At 39.0% G+C, this 16608-nt stretch overlaps 2 protein-coding genes across 3 annotated transcripts in view; both read right to left on the bottom strand.

The window, feature by feature from the left end:
* UCHL5 (ubiquitin C-terminal hydrolase L5) overlaps positions 1 to 9479 on the bottom strand; it is an 82662-nt gene extending 73183 nt beyond the window's left edge. Inside the window, exon 1 of the mRNA XM_036084185.2 lies at positions 9335 to 9479. The gene's annotated coding sequence lies outside the window, so the exon portion shown is untranslated. The remainder of the gene's footprint in view (positions 1 to 9334) is intronic.
* On the bottom strand, positions 2109 to 9463 carry GLRX2 (glutaredoxin 2). 2 transcript variants are annotated; one of them, XM_078078354.1, is made up of 4 exons: positions 9335 to 9463; positions 6025 to 6088; positions 3269 to 3445; positions 2109 to 2393 (listed from the first exon to the last, which is right to left on the bottom strand). In XM_078078354.1, the coding sequence occupies exons 2-4, from the start codon at positions 6085 to 6087 to the stop codon at positions 2262 to 2264; spliced, it is 372 nt and encodes a 123-aa protein (XP_077934480.1). In that variant the 5' UTR covers position 6088; positions 9335 to 9463; the 3' UTR covers positions 2109 to 2261. The 2 variants fall into 2 exon arrangements, with proteins under 2 accessions (XP_077934480.1, XP_077934479.1); XM_078078353.1 differs by lacking the exon at positions 9335 to 9463 and adding an exon at positions 8957 to 9232.
* Positions 9480 to 16608: the final 7129 nt, after the last annotated feature.

Raw genomic sequence — 16608 nt, 5'->3', positions numbered from 1 at the left:
AGAGATTCAGCTACCTACTGGTCACACCCAGTTAAGTGTGATTTGTGTTTTGAACACTTTTCTGTCTTGATAGGTATTAATCCCTGTTTAAGTACTAGGGATGATTTTCTTTCACTGAGGATTTAGTGGTTTGTTTAGTCCCTATCCAAATCCCTCCCCCCTTAACCCTAGGCTTTGTAACTAGCTCCTTTTAGTTAAAACTAAGTAAGTATTGGTTATCTGGGATGGGCATGTCAGGGCAGCTGGTCAGTCCTACAAGACTGCCCCTCAAACCCTGCTTCAGGCACCAATCTGAAATCCAGGTTGTCACCTGTTATTCTGACTGACCAGCTATAGATTAAGGGTTCCAAGGACCCTGCAATGACTGATTTGCTAGAATGGCTCACAGAACTCAGAGAAACATTTTACTTACTAGATTACAAGTTTATTATAAAAGGACATAGGAGGAACATCCAGATGGAAGAGAGAACATAGCAAGCATCTAAAATTTCTCATTGGCTGGGGCGCCTGGGTGGCTCAGTTGATTGGGCGACTGCCTTCGGCTCGGGTCGTGATCCTGGAGTCCCAGGATCGAGTCCCGCATCGGGCTCCCTGCTCAGCGGGGAGTCTGCTTCTCCCTCTGACCCTCCCCCTCTCATGCTCTCTGTCTCCCATTCTCTCTCTGATAAATAAATAAAACTTTAAAAAAAAAAAAAAAAATTTCTCATTGGCACAATGCAAAATAAAGGACTAAAGGACATGCCATTCTGTTCCATTCCAGTGTTCTAATTTACCACATGAGAATGAAATAATTCAAATTCTTGCTTTACCAAGGTCTCCTAATGGCAGTTTAATAAATCCATGTATGAAGCATCATTGATGGCATATGGCCAAAAAAGCCACCAGCTGTCTCCTGCAGAACTGTCCCCGATTCCTTGGTCCATCTTGACCAGAAAGCAGAAGCACTTCACTTAAAATGCATTGTCCTCCCACCTTTGAGGAAGTTTTCTGTAACTAGCATCTAGCAATCTGCCCTAGTGACTCTGTGGGATCAGCTAGGAAAATGCTTCCTAGGAAGTGCACTTAAAAAATTCTTGTTGATAAGAAGTCTGAAATAGGGGTGTGATTAATCAAGTATCCAAAATATTTTTAATTATTCTATTTTTTTTAAGATTTTATTTATTTATTTGACAGAGAGTGAGACAGCACAAGCAGGGGGAGCAGCAGAGGATGAGGGAGAAGCAGGCCCCCCACTGAGCAGAGAGCCCAATGCAGGACTCGATCCCAGGACCCCGGGATCATGACCTGAGCTGAAGGCAGACGCTTAACCAACTGAGACACCCAGGCGCCCCTATTTTTAATTATTCTAAAATAAGACTTCCTATAGACTAAATCTTGTTTGCTAAGTTTATCTGAGATAAGATCAGTTTGAATCAGTCAAAGAACTGAAGAATATCTACATCAGAAATTACTTTAAGGACAGTCTAACCTCCCACCCAATACTTGGCTCTCTTATGGAATGTTTCCAACAGCCTTTCGACACATTTTGGAAAGCAGAACTTTCCACCTCACAATAAAATTCAAGTACATTTCTGAACTATTTCAAAAGTTCATCTTCATACAATGCTGAAATCTTCCTCCTTTTAATTTCTGCCCCTTACATACAGTTCCATTCTCTGGAACTACTAAGACATTAAAGGAGTAATTTGGTTTCTCTGAAATAAATTTCATTCCATCCTACAAATTTAATATACTTCTCTTACTCTAGAAGTACAAAGTGTGAAGATTTGTCACAATACAGTACAAGGATATCCCTACTGAGTTGACAGCTACATATGGGAGAACCTTCCATTTTAACCGACTAAGCCACCCAGGCGTCCCTGAGAACCTTCCATTTTAAAAAGAAATCACAAATCAGTCCTCACCACTGAAAGCCATAAAAGGTAAGGAGTCAACTCCTTCTGAATATTACACAGAATAAATAATCCCAAATGCTTACCTTCTAGCTCTTGGCTGTGAAATTCATATATGAATTATTAATAAAACATTCTTTCCTTTTGATACAATTTCTCACTCCTGTAGTTTTAAATATCATCTCCTTTGGTCAAGAATTGGCAAGTAGGAAGAAGAGATTTCCACAGCAATTTATTATTAGTTTTACAACTTTTTCAGGAAGATAATTTACATATTTAAAACATCCTCAAACATTTAAAAGGCATTATCAGGCATTATCACTTTAAATCACTGACATTTTACTAGCAAGGTTATAAGCACCTACATAACTAAAATTCTTTCCTCTTACTTTTTTTTAAATAACACTGATGAACTAGTGGAAGCAATTTCCCTTCTTTGTGAAGCCTATGAGTGTCAGTTGCACCTCCAATAAAAGTTCCATTGATAAATATTCTTGGTACCTGTTGGATAAACAAAAGATGAGCTGTCACTCTATCGTCAGAAGTTATTAAGACCTTTCACATAATAGTAATAGATGCTCATACTCTGGGTACTTTTATGGGCCAGGCACCAGACTAAGCTCTTCCACAAAGTACTTAAATCTTTACAACCCTTGAGGTAGGTACTAATTTTAGCCTTATTTTGGAGGGAAATGAGGCACAGGAACTTGTCCAAAATCACAATGATAGCAAATGACAGGTAGGATTTAAATCCAGGGCAATCTGACACTCAAGCCTTTCCTTCTAATTGCTATGGCATATAAAAGGTAAAAGAATACAGTCTGTAATTACTGTTTATAAACATCTTCCATGCACATTAAAACAAGAAGGAAAATGGCAACATTATATATTTTCCCGATAATGCATTTCGCTGAAAAAATGCATATGGTTGGACAAATTTCAGGAATCTAAAAATATGAAGAACTAAAGCACTCCTATTAGCACAGTAACTGAAGACTGACCCATGGTCTGTACTGTTCAAGTAAAGGGAGGAAGGATTTCACCTTGAGAAGAGCTCCAGGAGGATCTTAAAGATTCACAGACAAGCACTCATGACAACACCATCACCCCACTCTCCTAGTCAAAACACACACACATACACGCACGCACGCACATATGGCAAGAATAAAAATAAAATGAATGAATTCTGCTGTTTCCATGTCTCTGAATCTTGTTCCCAGATCTGCCATTTCTTTATCCAAAAAGGATTCTCAGAGTCTCTCTCTGTCTCTCATGAGACAGACAGAACGCCTGGCTCACTTTACATAAGCGTCTAGGCTCTAGGTGACCCAGGTACCACCTATTTGGAGGAAAAGCACCATAGAGGATACACTTACAGTTTTTTCACCAGTCATTTTGTAGAGAGCATCTTGAAATTGACTTCCATATTCAAGCATGTCCAATTCCACCACTTTATACTTAACATTCATGTCATGGAAAAGTTTTTTTGCCATTGTACAGTAAGAACAAGATGTTTTTGAGAAAATCACCACACAATTATCAGAAATTGTTTCCTGAAGTCAAATAAACAAACAAAAAATTTTTTTTAATTCTAGACATTACCTTCTGGAAAGAAATCATTATTATAGTGGAAACGGGATGGATTCTGGAGTCTCATGATTCAGTGTTCAAACTAAGTCTCCATCATCTATTTTCTCATTTGCAGATTAAGAATATTATTATTCATTTAAAAGGGATGTTTTTAGGAAAAAAGGATGTAACAGATGCAAAGTTGGCATGAAGTGATAACAATAATCACAGCCAATTCATATACAGCAAACATCTCTGTGTGCCAGACACAATTCTTAACATCTGACCTTTACTAGCTCATGTAAACCTCACTATAATCCTGAGATAGGTCTTATTATTATCTCTACTCTACAAATGGGGAAAGTGAGGCACATAAGAAGATAAGTGACTTACTCATAGTCCTAATAAGAACTGGAAAGCTGAGATTTGAGCCCAGGCAAGTCTGATTCTACAGTCCAGGCACTTAAACTCTGTTACATTGCCTCTTAAATACTCAGTAGGTGTTTAGGAGTTAACTCCTTACCTTCCTTAACTTTTAATGGTGAGGACTGATATATGATTTATTTAACATGTAAGGCTTTCATTGATCCAGGTATAAACAACAGCTTACCCCCTCAACTTCCACCCCTTCCTATATATCTTTATAGTTAAAAAAAACTGTCATTGTCATGACAGTATTGCTAAGGCATTCTTATATTGTTGTTCCTGGAAAAGCTACTACCAGAAATGCTGATTCAAAGGGTTTCAGGCAGGGCACCTGGGTGGCTCAGTCGTTAAGCGTCTGCCTTCAGCTCGGGTCATGGTCCCAGGGTCCTCGGATCGAGCCCTACGTCGGGCTCCCTGCTCAGCGGGAAGCCTGCTTCTCCCTCTCCCATTCCCCCTGCTTGTGTTCCCTCTCTCGCTGTATCTCTGTGTCTCAAATAAACAAATAAAATCTTTAAAAAAAAAAAGGGGGGGTTGGTTTCAGGCAGAAGTCAGAAACTGTTTTTGTTTTTTTTAACTTCCCAGATTATTCTAGTATCAACCCGGTTTGGAAACTACTCTCCAGGCCTTTATCACAAAGACTATGAGATTTTGCTATGCATCTGCATTGCTTGTAAAATTTGTTTTCTTTTTTGTTTCTAAATATATGAATGTCCAGGTCCTTCAAGAGATTCTGAATAGATAAGTAGCACCCAAGCATCTGTCTAAGTTGTTCTTATGTGGGTCATAAGCAACACCTTCAAGATGAAAGCCAAAAATCAGAAAGTAGAGTACCCAGGCAAAGTAATTCTAAAGTTACATCCATCCTTGGGTGTCAGAAGGGTTTTTAAGGCACAGTCTAGCTCTCTGCAAGTTGGTCTATTTTTATGCTTTCTCTTCTAATTACTCATAATATTCAGTATAGAAGTCTGTCTCGGAGAAAGCCAGCCATACCAGAGATGTATGCATGAATCCATTTTATAGATGAGAAAACTGAGGCTGAGAAGTTCACAACACTAGGATTTAACCCAACCTGTCCCAACACCAAAGCCAGTGCTCTCTCCTCCACCATGCCACCTCAGGTTATAGGCACACTGAGGCCATCGTGTAGAGAGAGCTGAGCATCCTGGGTGCTGATATGCAGTAAAAACACTGATGAAGAGATTCCAAAGTGAGTTGAAACTCAAGATGACAGTGCCAGAGTGTCTCGAACAATCCTTCTCACCTTCTCTCGAGCTCAACCTTGCTAAATTTTCATCATTTTGTATTCTTGTTTTAAAGAGGAATTCCCTCACAATAGGTTTCTAGCATTGCTGTTACATTCATCAGCTGTGAGTGAATACTTTCTTAGCCAAATAAATTAAAGGCAGAAATGTTATGTATGTGGTGGTGGTTGGTGGTGCTGGGTACTGTTTTCCTCTCTTTCACTGCAAAACCCAGTTCATTCTGCCTCAGAAAAACTTCTCTTAGACAGATGCTTGGGTGCTACTTATCTATTCAGAATCTCTTGAAGGACCTGGACATTCATATATTTAGAAACAAAAAAGAACAGAGAAAGGAAAACATGAGTACGTCTTGTAGACCGCAAGGGAAGAAAAACATACGAGAGAAGTTTTTCTGAGGCAGAATGAACTGGGTTTTGCAGTGAAAGAGAGGAAAACAGTACCCAGCAGCACATGGGTGTCCCTGAGAGGATCATTTATAGAGTAACTACAGCATACTAAGTTCTGTGTTAGGGGAGAAAGCTGTTAAGCAGCTTCCCAGGCCAAAATCAAACAGTATCCCTGGCTAAGAGCAGCTTGACTGGTATCAACAGGATACCTGAGGTAGGTCTGAGGGAAAGGAAGAGCTAACCTCACAGACCCAACTTAGAGGGAGTAAAGACTCCGTTAATAATAAATCTCATAAATTTTGACTGTCAGTATGATCTAGAACTTTTCTGTCACATGGATTATTTTGATAGCAGATTTTAAAGTATACATTTAGTAATTCATTTGCTGAACTACGTCAGGCTGGATAATGAATAAGCATATTAAATGTGTAAAACACAGTTCTTTTTCTACAGAAGAAAGGTTTCTCCTATGTCTCCCACATCACTCACTTGAATCTGATTCACAGGAACAGTTGCTGACTTCCCCAAAGATGATGATGTGTTGCTCCCCATCCTAAAAAGAATTTTAAAAGGCAGTGCAGCTTTAAACATTAAAAATAATCATTAATGATAATATAGCAAATGAGATCCATGTGAAGAAAACCTGATATGCAAATATATATACAAATCTATGAAATAGAAAAAAGTTTTACTTATTATTAGTCCAAAAATAACCAAAAGGGACTGTATGCTTCTCTAGCCTCCCAATGTCCTTAATTATTTGGTAAAACTACATTTACTGTGTTTAAAGCCTGGCACACTCTTATTTCCGAACACCAAATTTCGAATAGACTGTCCTAATGATTGACCTTAACCTGACCATTAGTTTAAAAAAAGCTTCCATTTTCATATTAAAATATGCCAAATCTCCATGAACATGCTATGACACAGAGAACCTACAAAAATTCAAAGATTTTAAGGAAACTAAGGTATGTCAACCACAACATTCATAGCTCTAAGTTTCCCAATCCGTAAGGTAGGAATAATAGTCACACCCACCTCAAAGGGTTTTATGAAGATTAAATGAAATGATAGAAAGCAAAACAGTGCCTTGATCACAGTAAATGTTCAATAACGTTTAACACTATTAGTATCATTTCCTGATTACAGGGACCCTCTAGGTATGTATTATCTAAAACCCAGCTGTTGGGAGCTTGTAAAAGGAGGCATTTATTGTAACAGGAATATATTCACTAAAGTATTGACCAGTTTTATATCATCGAATCTCTCTGCCTACCCCTAGAGTTTTCCCCATCCACTTTATCTTTCTTGATCAGCCAGGCCCTATTGCATTGTCCAAACCATATACAACATCCTGATGCAAACTAGTTAGAGCAAAATTACAAATCTTAGAAAAGAATCAGAATAATATGGGCTTCAAAAGAGAATTTCTTGAATATCTAAAGATTAAGAGAATATCTTAAGATAAAGAATTGAAGTTTCAAATATTTCCAAAAATAGTCTCCTTATGATTATGTTCCAAATTCAAGTTTTGATAGAAAAACTTCTCCTTGCAAACACTTCATTCATTCATTTTGAGTGCATTTAAAATTTAAATGTTGGGGGCACCTAGCTGGCATAGTTGGTAGAGCATGTGACTCTTGATCTCAGGGCTATGAATTTGAGCCCCACATTGGGTGTAGAACTTACTTAAAAAAAAGAAATTAAATGGATTTTTTACATTTTATCCTTGGATGATGAGTGGCTGATCTACACAGCCATGCCCACACACTTAGAATAAGGATGCTGTAACAAACATCACCTTCAGTAATTACAAAGAGTTAGAGGCAGGAACTACTCCAAGGGAATATTACAACATTAGAACTCCCCAATGTTCACAGTCTATTATTCCTTACTTCCCAATAGTCGGTAAGGAAATCTTTAAAACAAAAAGGGCTTGTGTACTTAGGAAGGGGTTAGGAGTAGTATGCTAGGGAGACTGCAACCAACTTAGGTGGAGGGCAGAGGTTGTGTGTTAAGAAAAAAAGCAGGCTGAGTTCCTGGAGCGTAAACAAACAAACAAACAAACAGAAATGTTAATCGGCATGGCCTGGCAACAAGAACTTGTTTTGGTGTAATAAATCAGCAGCCTATTTGGTTTATCAACTAAGAAAACAAGTCCTTTTCATCTCTGGTCCAACATCTAACCGTCATCCCCAAACCATCTACCACAATATTTACTACTGAAGCAGGAGTTCCAGTAGAACCTTCATCCCCAAGTTATCTTGGGCAGTGAGAGGAGGTAGGAGGTGCATCTGAAATATCACCCCCTACCCTCCCAAATAAAAGAAAAAGTTTCTGGAAAGCACCTTTCTCCTTCAATTCTGGTTGAGCTTGGCAAAAGTTATTACCTAGTAAGGAAAGAGACATCAACAGAGAAGCGCACAAGAAACGTTTCACTTCAACACTGATGTACCATCAGCCATGCCAGATTTATGGAGCGCTTCCTATATACTAAGTAGGCGAAATGCTCAATGCCCCAGGGATACACATCATTGGAAAAACACGTCAGGGGCTCAAGGACCTGTCAGTCAAATAGGTAACACCACGTGGTCAGCACCTTCCTGAGTGGGTCACCAGCTTAGAATAGAAAGATAATTAGCAGTTCCTACAGTCTGGCAGAACTGATCAGAGTTACCAAACCAAGTAGGAAGGAAGAGACTCCAAGACAGAGGGATGGACGCACAGGGGCAGGCACAGACATTCGAACTGGCAGAACCACCGTGGAGCACAGGCTCGGGCCCGAGGGCGGCACAGCATCAGCCCAGGCAGCGGGTCCTCCACCGCAGGCCTGGTACTGGAAGCGGGGAAGCACAGGGAAAGCAATCCTCGGTCTAGCCAGAGGCGACATCTACATGAGTAAGTCACAGTCCCCATCCTCAAAGCCTGGGCCATTTAGTAGGAAGCGTCCCCTTCACTTCCTGCGGTAGGGTTGCCAGGTTTAGTAAATAAAAATGCAGAACGCTCGATTACATTAGAACTTCACATAAAAAGCGAGTAACCGTTTAGTCTAAGTACAATCCGTGCAATATCTGAGATACACTAAGACCGAAAATTAATCGCTGTTTATCTGAAATCCCAATTTATTAGCCGGGGCGGGGGGGGTGGGGAGGGTCCAAGCCTCCCCAGTACCACGACTCGGGTATTTTCGACGTAAGAGTCACAGGATCCGTGAGAAGGCACAACCGCTTAGGGCATCATTCACCGCCCCCCACCCTTCCTGAGCTCCCGCCGCCCTCCGAGGGCCCTCCGCTCACTGGACCCAGGGCCACCCGGCGCCGGGGAAAGAGGCGCCCGCGCCCACCGCTCCGTCCAGACCCCTGCGAGGCCTCTGCGCCACGCCGACCCCCACCCCCCGTGTCCTGCCCGCCGCACCCCGTACCCAGAGGCCGCAGCTCCTGCTGCCCCGCCGAGCCGGCCCGCCGAACTGCTCCCGCTCCGAACCAGCCTCGTCCCAAGCAGCGCCGCGCTGCGCCAAGACATGGTCCGAGCGCCGGGGTTGCGGCGATCGGAGAGGGCGGCGACCGCGGCCGGGGAGAGCCCGCCTCCGCCGGCTGGCCGTGCCTCCGCACGCCCGGCCCTAGCCGACCTGGCCCGCCTCTCCCCGCCCCGCCGGGCTGCCCGAGCCGCCGCCGGTCTCCTCGGCGCGGCCGCGTGAGTCCTCCCGACGCTGGCGGCCCGGCGCCCGGCGGTCCCAGGGCGGAGTCGGGGCGAGTGCGGCACGCGTGTGGTTAAGCTGCGGTCCGGGCCGACGCCTCACCTGCTGGCTTCGAGGGCTCGGCCCCGCCCTGCACCTGTTTCTTTAGGGGTTAGGGACGCCCATAAAGGCCCACAGGCCCGTGGAAACAGCGCGTGGGGACTGTGGCCAACATTCTGGCGAAACGGAGAAGAAAAAATGTCCGAAAGAAAGACTCGAAATGCCTGGGATGTTTACATGAAGAAGGTAGCGTCATCACAGCTTCCGGTCAGACAGGTGTTTCTGTCGGTGAAGTAAGAGCCTAACTATGTCATCTTAAAATTAGGCTGCTGATCCAGAAGCCATATAAATCGTGGGACTATTAGATTTTACATCCAGAATTAAAAGAAAAAAGTAATCCAACGTAGAACATTCATTCCAGGGAAAACAAAATTTGTGTTTATAAATAAAAATGAAATTAGAAAATAAAACTTGAACTAGCCCAGAGGGTTTTTGCCATGGCTGTGGAAATAGCTGAGTGCTAAGGACAACATTGTGCCACTCGTAGTAATGATAGCCCTTTGTGCGTCACTATTTGAGGAGGGTAGGTCTTTATTTACTGAGGACATTGAAATCTATTTGTTAAGGTCAAAGGGCAAATACGGTATTTTAAAAATTCTAAACAATTATTAGAACAATCCAGACCTTTTATGATCCTTCATATTCAACTAGCTAAGTTTAAGATTCGTGTTACCAAATCACAAAATTAGAACGTCTGTTTCTGACGGTTTTTTTTTTTCTATTTTCAAGTGAGTTGTTTCATTACTTCATAAAAGGATGAAAGTTAGTTGCAAAAACAAATACCCTAAAAGGTGTGAAGTCATTCTTCATAAATTCAAAATTAACTTCAAAATTAACTTTCTATAGTGTTGTGGGGTTTTGTTTTGTTTTGAATCAAAGATAGCTATTTAGGAAATTTACTCTGTTATTTTTGTTTTGAAATAAAATTTTACCTTATTGTAAAGTTTTACAAAATAAAGGCCATTATGAAGTGAAACAATCATGTCACAATTTAATTTTCATACAGTACAGGGCTATGTTAAGCACAGAATTCACTGGACAGGTTTTTTAAAAGGGATCCCCAAAGAACGTTATTCAAACAAAAGTGTTATGTCTGAATTAAGCATAATATATTCATAACCTTCAGTTTCTTTGAGCTTCATTGGGTAGCTACAGAAGTGCTGATTCTTGGTCATGATTTTGATGTCCATAATAGTACATTAACAAGTATGCCTGCTGGCTGTTCACTCAAGTGTATGGTGGGAACATAATGGGGGGTGGCCAGTATAAGTACATCAAGAATAAACGATTAAATACAGCCTTATGAGTTCTGTACTTTTTTTTTCATGACTGAACATGATATCAATTAAAAGCATTGACATATCTTGGGGTGCCCGGGTGGCTCAGCCGGTTGGGCGTCTGCGCTTGGCTGGATCATGGTCCCAGGGTCCTGGGATCGAGCCCTGCGTCAGACTCTCTGCTCAGAGGGGAGACTGCTTCTCCCTCTCCCTCTGCCTGCTGATCCCCCTGCTTGTGCTCTCTCTCTGTCAAATAAATGCATAAAATCTTTTAAAAAAAATTGACATATCTTTAGATATTCTTTCAACTTGTTTTTTTATTGCTTAAATTGTCAAGTAAAGCTCATACTTTTTTTTTTTTTTTTTTTTTTAACCTCAAAACAGGTTTATCCCCTGCCTAGGGTTGAAAGCTACTGTTAAAAAACAAAATCCAGCTGAGTAAATTTGAAGCTCTAACTGGCTTTATTCAATGATTCATAAATTGGGCAGCATCTCCAAATAGAAAGGAGCTCTAAGATGCTGTACAAAATGGAAGGCTTTAAAAGGCAGAGAGGAGGTGGGACAAGGACATCATAAACAAATGAAAGGATTATTTCAGGCAATGTCACCTATCTTTCGGGAAGAAAGAGGTCTATCAAGCAGATTACCTCACTAGTTCTCACCAGGAAATTCCCAACTAACCTATTAAGATTATATTCCTGGGAAAGGCTGAAACTGCAATTAGTTTAGGTATTAAGTCTCGGTTTGGTGACAGGGGCTTATTTAGCACAAGTGACTCCATTTTGGACCTGTTGTTTCTTTTTTTTTTTTTTTTTAACACTTTTAAGATCAGTAAATTATGAAATCTTCTACTTGAAATGGCCCTTATGGGAGGTCCTCTATACTGGGTCCAACCTGTGGACCTTAGCCACATGGGAACCTTCATAAATTCTCCCTCAAAGAAACTTTTCTAAAAAGAGCATGATTGTGAACCCTAAAGGGTCAGCTATTGTATCCTAAGGCTGCTATAACAAATTACCACAGATTTGAAAGAACAGAAATTTATTTTCTCACAGTTCTGGAAACTAGAAATCCAAAATCTGGCAGGGCCGTGTTCCTTCTAGAGGCTACTATAAAGGAGAACTCATTTTCTTCTTCTTCTACCTTCTGGTGGCTTCAGGTGATCCTTGGCTTCTTTGACTTGTGGCCATACCACTTCACTCTCTGCCCATGTCTTCCCATTGCCTTCTCCTCTGTCTCTGATGATGAGATTTAGTCCACACCTGGATAATCCAGGAGGCTCTCATCTCAAGGTCCTTCACTAAATTGTATCTGCAGAGTCAGTTTTCCAAATAAGGTAACATTCACAAGTTCCAGGGATTTGACCTGTATGTTTTGGGGGAAGGACCATTTTTTAGCCTATCACAATGACAGTACTTAGGCTGGAGAAAGCCTAATATTTCATTAAAGTCTTGGGTATGTTAAAAATTCTGTGAATGTTGTGTTATATTCATTTTCTGTTTTTGTTTTACTGTATTACTTCATTCATCCTTTACTATGTCAGTCACTGGTCACACGATACAGACAAGGTCCTGCCTATAAGAGATAAAACTCTTATCTTTTATCCAATTTTTTGAACAAGGTATAAAATTCATGGTTCATAAAAATGTGTCATATTTTTACTTTGGCATCACTGTTAAATAGCCCCATCTGAAAAGGTAAAAACAAATTTATGTGTGCCCATGCATTCTTCTAGACTAAACAATGTCTCTCCCTTATGTCTGTTTCCCAAATATACTGCAGCTATAATTAAAATCACATTAGTTTAAAACCATTACTGAAGGGCACCTGGGTGGCTCAGTCAGTTGGGCATCCAACTCCTGGTTTCTGTTCAGGTCATGATCTCATGGTTTGTGGTATCCAGCCCCGCGTTGGGCTCCATGCTCAGTGGGGAGTCTGCCCCTCCCCCCTCTCTAAAATAAATAAATCTTTAAAAAATAATTACTGCAATTTATCATAAGCCTTTTATCATTATAGAGTTTCTCATTTTACAAGTACAAAAGTACAAAAATTATAACGTTATGATTTCACAAGAAGGCTTAAGAAGGACTGTTTGCTTTTCCAAACAACAACCAATCTTCCAATGTTCTCATATCAACTGGGTATTCTACAGTTCAATTCCATTCTAACACAGACAACCTGGAGTTAGTACAGACCCCACAGGTTAAGGGCTCAGTCCTACAAGACTGCCTCGACTTCGACACCTGCCACAAATGGGGTGTCCAGACTACCTGCACTTCTGCCTGGCCAAGTACAACTTGGGGTGTTATCATGACCCACCCTCAGGTTCAATAATTTGCTAGATAAACTCATTAAACTTGGGAAAATACTATCCTTAACAATTACAGCTTTATTATGAAGGATACAACTCAGGAACAGGCAAATGGAAGAGATGCATAGGGCAAGGTTAGACAAGGTTAGGTGCAGAACTTACATACTCCCTTCAGGTACACCACCCTCCTGGCAAATCAATGTTTTTACCAACTCAGAAGCTCCCCCCAAACCTTGTCATTCAGGAGTTTTTATCAAAGTGTCATTGCTAGGCATGATTGATTAAATCATTTGCCCTTGGTGCTTGAACTCAATCACCAGTGCCTTCCCCTCCCCTGAGGAGTGAAGGATAGGGGATAGGAGGAGAACTGAAGTTCCTTAAGCATAGCCAGCCCCTCTCTTGAAACTAAGGGACATCAAGAATCACTTCATTACCACAAACACAGGTACAGGGAAAGAGACTTGCTATGAATAACAACACTCTTCAATCCCTAAGAAAATACCAAAGGTTTTAGGAGCCAGGGACCAAAAAACCAAGTATAGTCATGCCTGCCTAGCTCAGATCTTGGAGCGTGCAGCTCTTAAACTGGGGTTTGTGCGTTCAAGCTCCACAATGGGTGTAGAGATTACTTAAAAATTAAATCTTAAAAAAAACAAACCTTAAAAATTAAAAAAAAAAATTAAAAACCCAAATATATATTTTTTATTAAATCACAAGGACCTATCTTGTCTTTTTATAGAAATGAAGGGATAAAAGCAGTAACAAATGGAGGTGTCTGATGTTATTTGAAATTTTATACTCAGAAGGCAAGAATTCAAGAATTAAAGGAATAAAAAATACCTTTGTTGGGTAGAATATCTGCCAAAATAGTAAGAATGGAAAGGATTACTTAAGGATTTATTCAGAATTTTAAAGTGTCAAGTTGAAATATATGTAAATGCTCCAAGCCCAGGGGAAGGAAAACAAGATAGTATTACATACCTATACGGAAGAATTGGGAGCAGGATATTCCTGAAGTAAGTATGTCCTGGATGTATTTATGAAGGAAATGAAAGATATACCATAGATTAGGGGAACTTCTGTTTAAAAATGTGGTAAGTTTATCACCTGAATTTACTGAAGAATTAGCATCCAGTATGTTCTAACGAAAATATTTATCTAAAAAGCTTTTTATTTTTTGCCAAGCATTATTTCCTTCCTTCTACATCATTTCTATATCCATAAAATGTGTGTTCTTAAGTCTTTGGGCCAATAGACTTGGAATAATAAGACCAGCAAATATATTTTCTTTTGAAGTGTGAGCAAATTACTTTTTTAAAGATCTCAGGTCCGTAAGGTCTGTAAGCCTTGCACTAGACAAATTTATGACTAACTCAGAGTGCCATCTGGTGTTGAACAAATAGCATTTTGTGATCGATGTTTCCTAACCTTTGCATTCTGAAATATTCTTTTCGATCTCTATGGAGAGGTTAATGTTGTTTTGCCCAGTCTTATTTTCTTTTTGTCAAAGGGAGGTTAAACTTGTATTTTTATTCTTACTTTTCTTATAAATTGAAAGAGAGAGAATGAGTGGGGGAACTATGTTTTCAACTTTACCGGTGAATTTAATCATATTTGAGACTAAAAATTTACCTAATAGTATGGAGAGTTTTAACTATTGATGCAGATGAATAAAAGATGTGTCTTGCAAAATTTAATAGAGACACATAGCGAGTAGGTAAATTCAAGTTCATAATTTAGTAACATTATTTCATTCAAACTAAAGACTGAGAAATTTCAGTGGTGTTTCAAAAAAAAAAAAGCTATAGTGTTTAGTCGTGTCCCACCGAATCTCTCTTTATAATGTAATGATTGATACAAAAGTGTGAGAGAACAATGCAATAGGAGTGCATCTAATCAAATTCCCTTAAACCTAATCTAATTCCTCTTTAATCTTAGAGGACTTTCCTGATCAACTTATCTAAAATAATACTTTTACTCTGCTTAATTTTTCTCTGAGACATTTATCACCAACTGACTTTGTACATAGGTATATATGTATTTATTGTCTCCTTTGCTGTGCAAATGAAAGCACCAAAGGGCAGAAAATTTGTTTTGTTTAATGCTAAATTTACTTAAGAAACTATAGTTTTGGGGGCGCCTGGCTGGCTCAGTCTGAAGAGCATGAAACTCTTGATCTCGGGGTCATTAGTTTGAGCCCCATAATGGGTATAGAGATTACTAAAAAAAATTTTTAAAAAACTGTAAAATTTTCACTATAGTTGCAGAAATAAAAATTTGTACATTTTAAAATTTGTACAATTTAAAATTTAAAATAGCAAAATTAATAAATGCCACAAAATACAGTATAAATAAATTTACATTGGAAATGTAGTAACATTTGGTTAGAACAGTAGGCTGATAATTCTTAGAGAAAAAAATTATGATCTTATTACTCATACTGAATTAGCTAATTTAAAATTTAATGGTTTCTACAATAGAATATGGGAGAAAAGAGGGCAATCATTTAGGAAGACATCTAATCAAACTCCTTTCAATCCATTCTAGCTCTTTTTTTTTTTTAATATAATGAAGCAGCTTATCAGAGAGGTCTTCTCTGATAATATTATATGAAATAGCTAACACATCCTGCACTCCCTATAGCTCTTACTGCTTTATTTTTCTTCAGAGCATTTGTCATCTCTTGACACATCTGTTTGTATTTATTATCTGTGTTCCCTCAAAGAAGGTAAGCTCCATGAAGGCAGGGGCCTCGACTATTTGGATCACCCCAGATTCCCAGGTTTTAGAACTGGATCTAGCATGCTGTAGCTATTCAATAAATAAATGATAAATGCATGAATTATTTCATTATATTTGAGTACAGAATATAATATTTTAATTTAGCAGTCCTTAAAACAAATTCATAGCAGTCTTTTGAAAAATAATATAATTTTATTATAATAGTTCATATGGTATAATTATCTCATTATAATTAATCTAATATTTCTACTCTGTTTCTAATTTGCAAGTCATAGAAAAGAAGGTATTTGACTCTAGCATTTCAGAAAAGATAATCCTTTTATCATTTGCTCCTCCAAACTAGATCCTCTAGCAATTCCTATTTCAGAAGGTGCCAAGTGTTTTAGAGCCATTAGTAGTTGTCTGATCTCCTTTTAAATTGCAAAAAATAATGTTAAGAACACACAGTTTCAATACATACATATATCAAATTATTGTATTGTACAACTTAAAACGAATACAATATTATATGTCAATTATATCTCAAATACGCATACACACATTGCTTATTACTCTTCATCATTCTTACTTAGAATTGGAATAAAAATGTGATGTTTTAGAAAGAGATTATGATTTTGTTATGAACCTGAAGTTATCTATACTCAAGTGGAAAGATGTTAAGCATATGTGAGATGGGTTCCAGAAGTAAGCAACTGCATAATTCTCAAACTAAAAATCTGCTATTATGAATAAAACTTCAAGATACAAATTCTTTAGTGATAATAGCAAAAACATTTCATTGTGATGTTTTCCTTTCTTTTTATAATTCTTGTCATCATGTATATTTTATGTCTTTGTGCTTATCTGCCTTGATATAAAGTAAATTAATTTTAGTATAGGCTCTTTATGTATTTCATTGCATTTCCCTATGTTTCCCCAAATCATTTTTTTTTTTTGTTTTCCCAAAT

This window comes from Halichoerus grypus, chromosome 7 (genome assembly GCF_964656455.1).
Source record: "Halichoerus grypus chromosome 7, mHalGry1.hap1.1, whole genome shotgun sequence".
Taxonomy (NCBI): Eukaryota; Metazoa; Chordata; class Mammalia; order Carnivora; family Phocidae; genus Halichoerus; species Halichoerus grypus.
This window is presented reverse-complemented; position numbering and strand designations above follow the sequence as displayed.

Bases quoted from the DNA above. Each gene is read 5' to 3' on its own strand.
- GLRX2 (XM_078078353.1), bottom strand. From the start codon at position 9,057: ATGTCTTGGCGCAGCGCGGCGCTGCTTGGGACGAGGCTGGTTCGGAGC. The intron at 6,089-8,956 runs GTACGGGGTGCG...AATTCTTTTTAG, and splicing joins GCAGGAGCTGCGGCCTCTGG to GATGGGGAGCAACACATCAT. The intron at 2,394-3,268 runs GTAAGTGTATCC...TTTATCCAACAG, and splicing joins AAATGACTGGTGAAAAAACT to GTACCAAGAATATTTATCAA.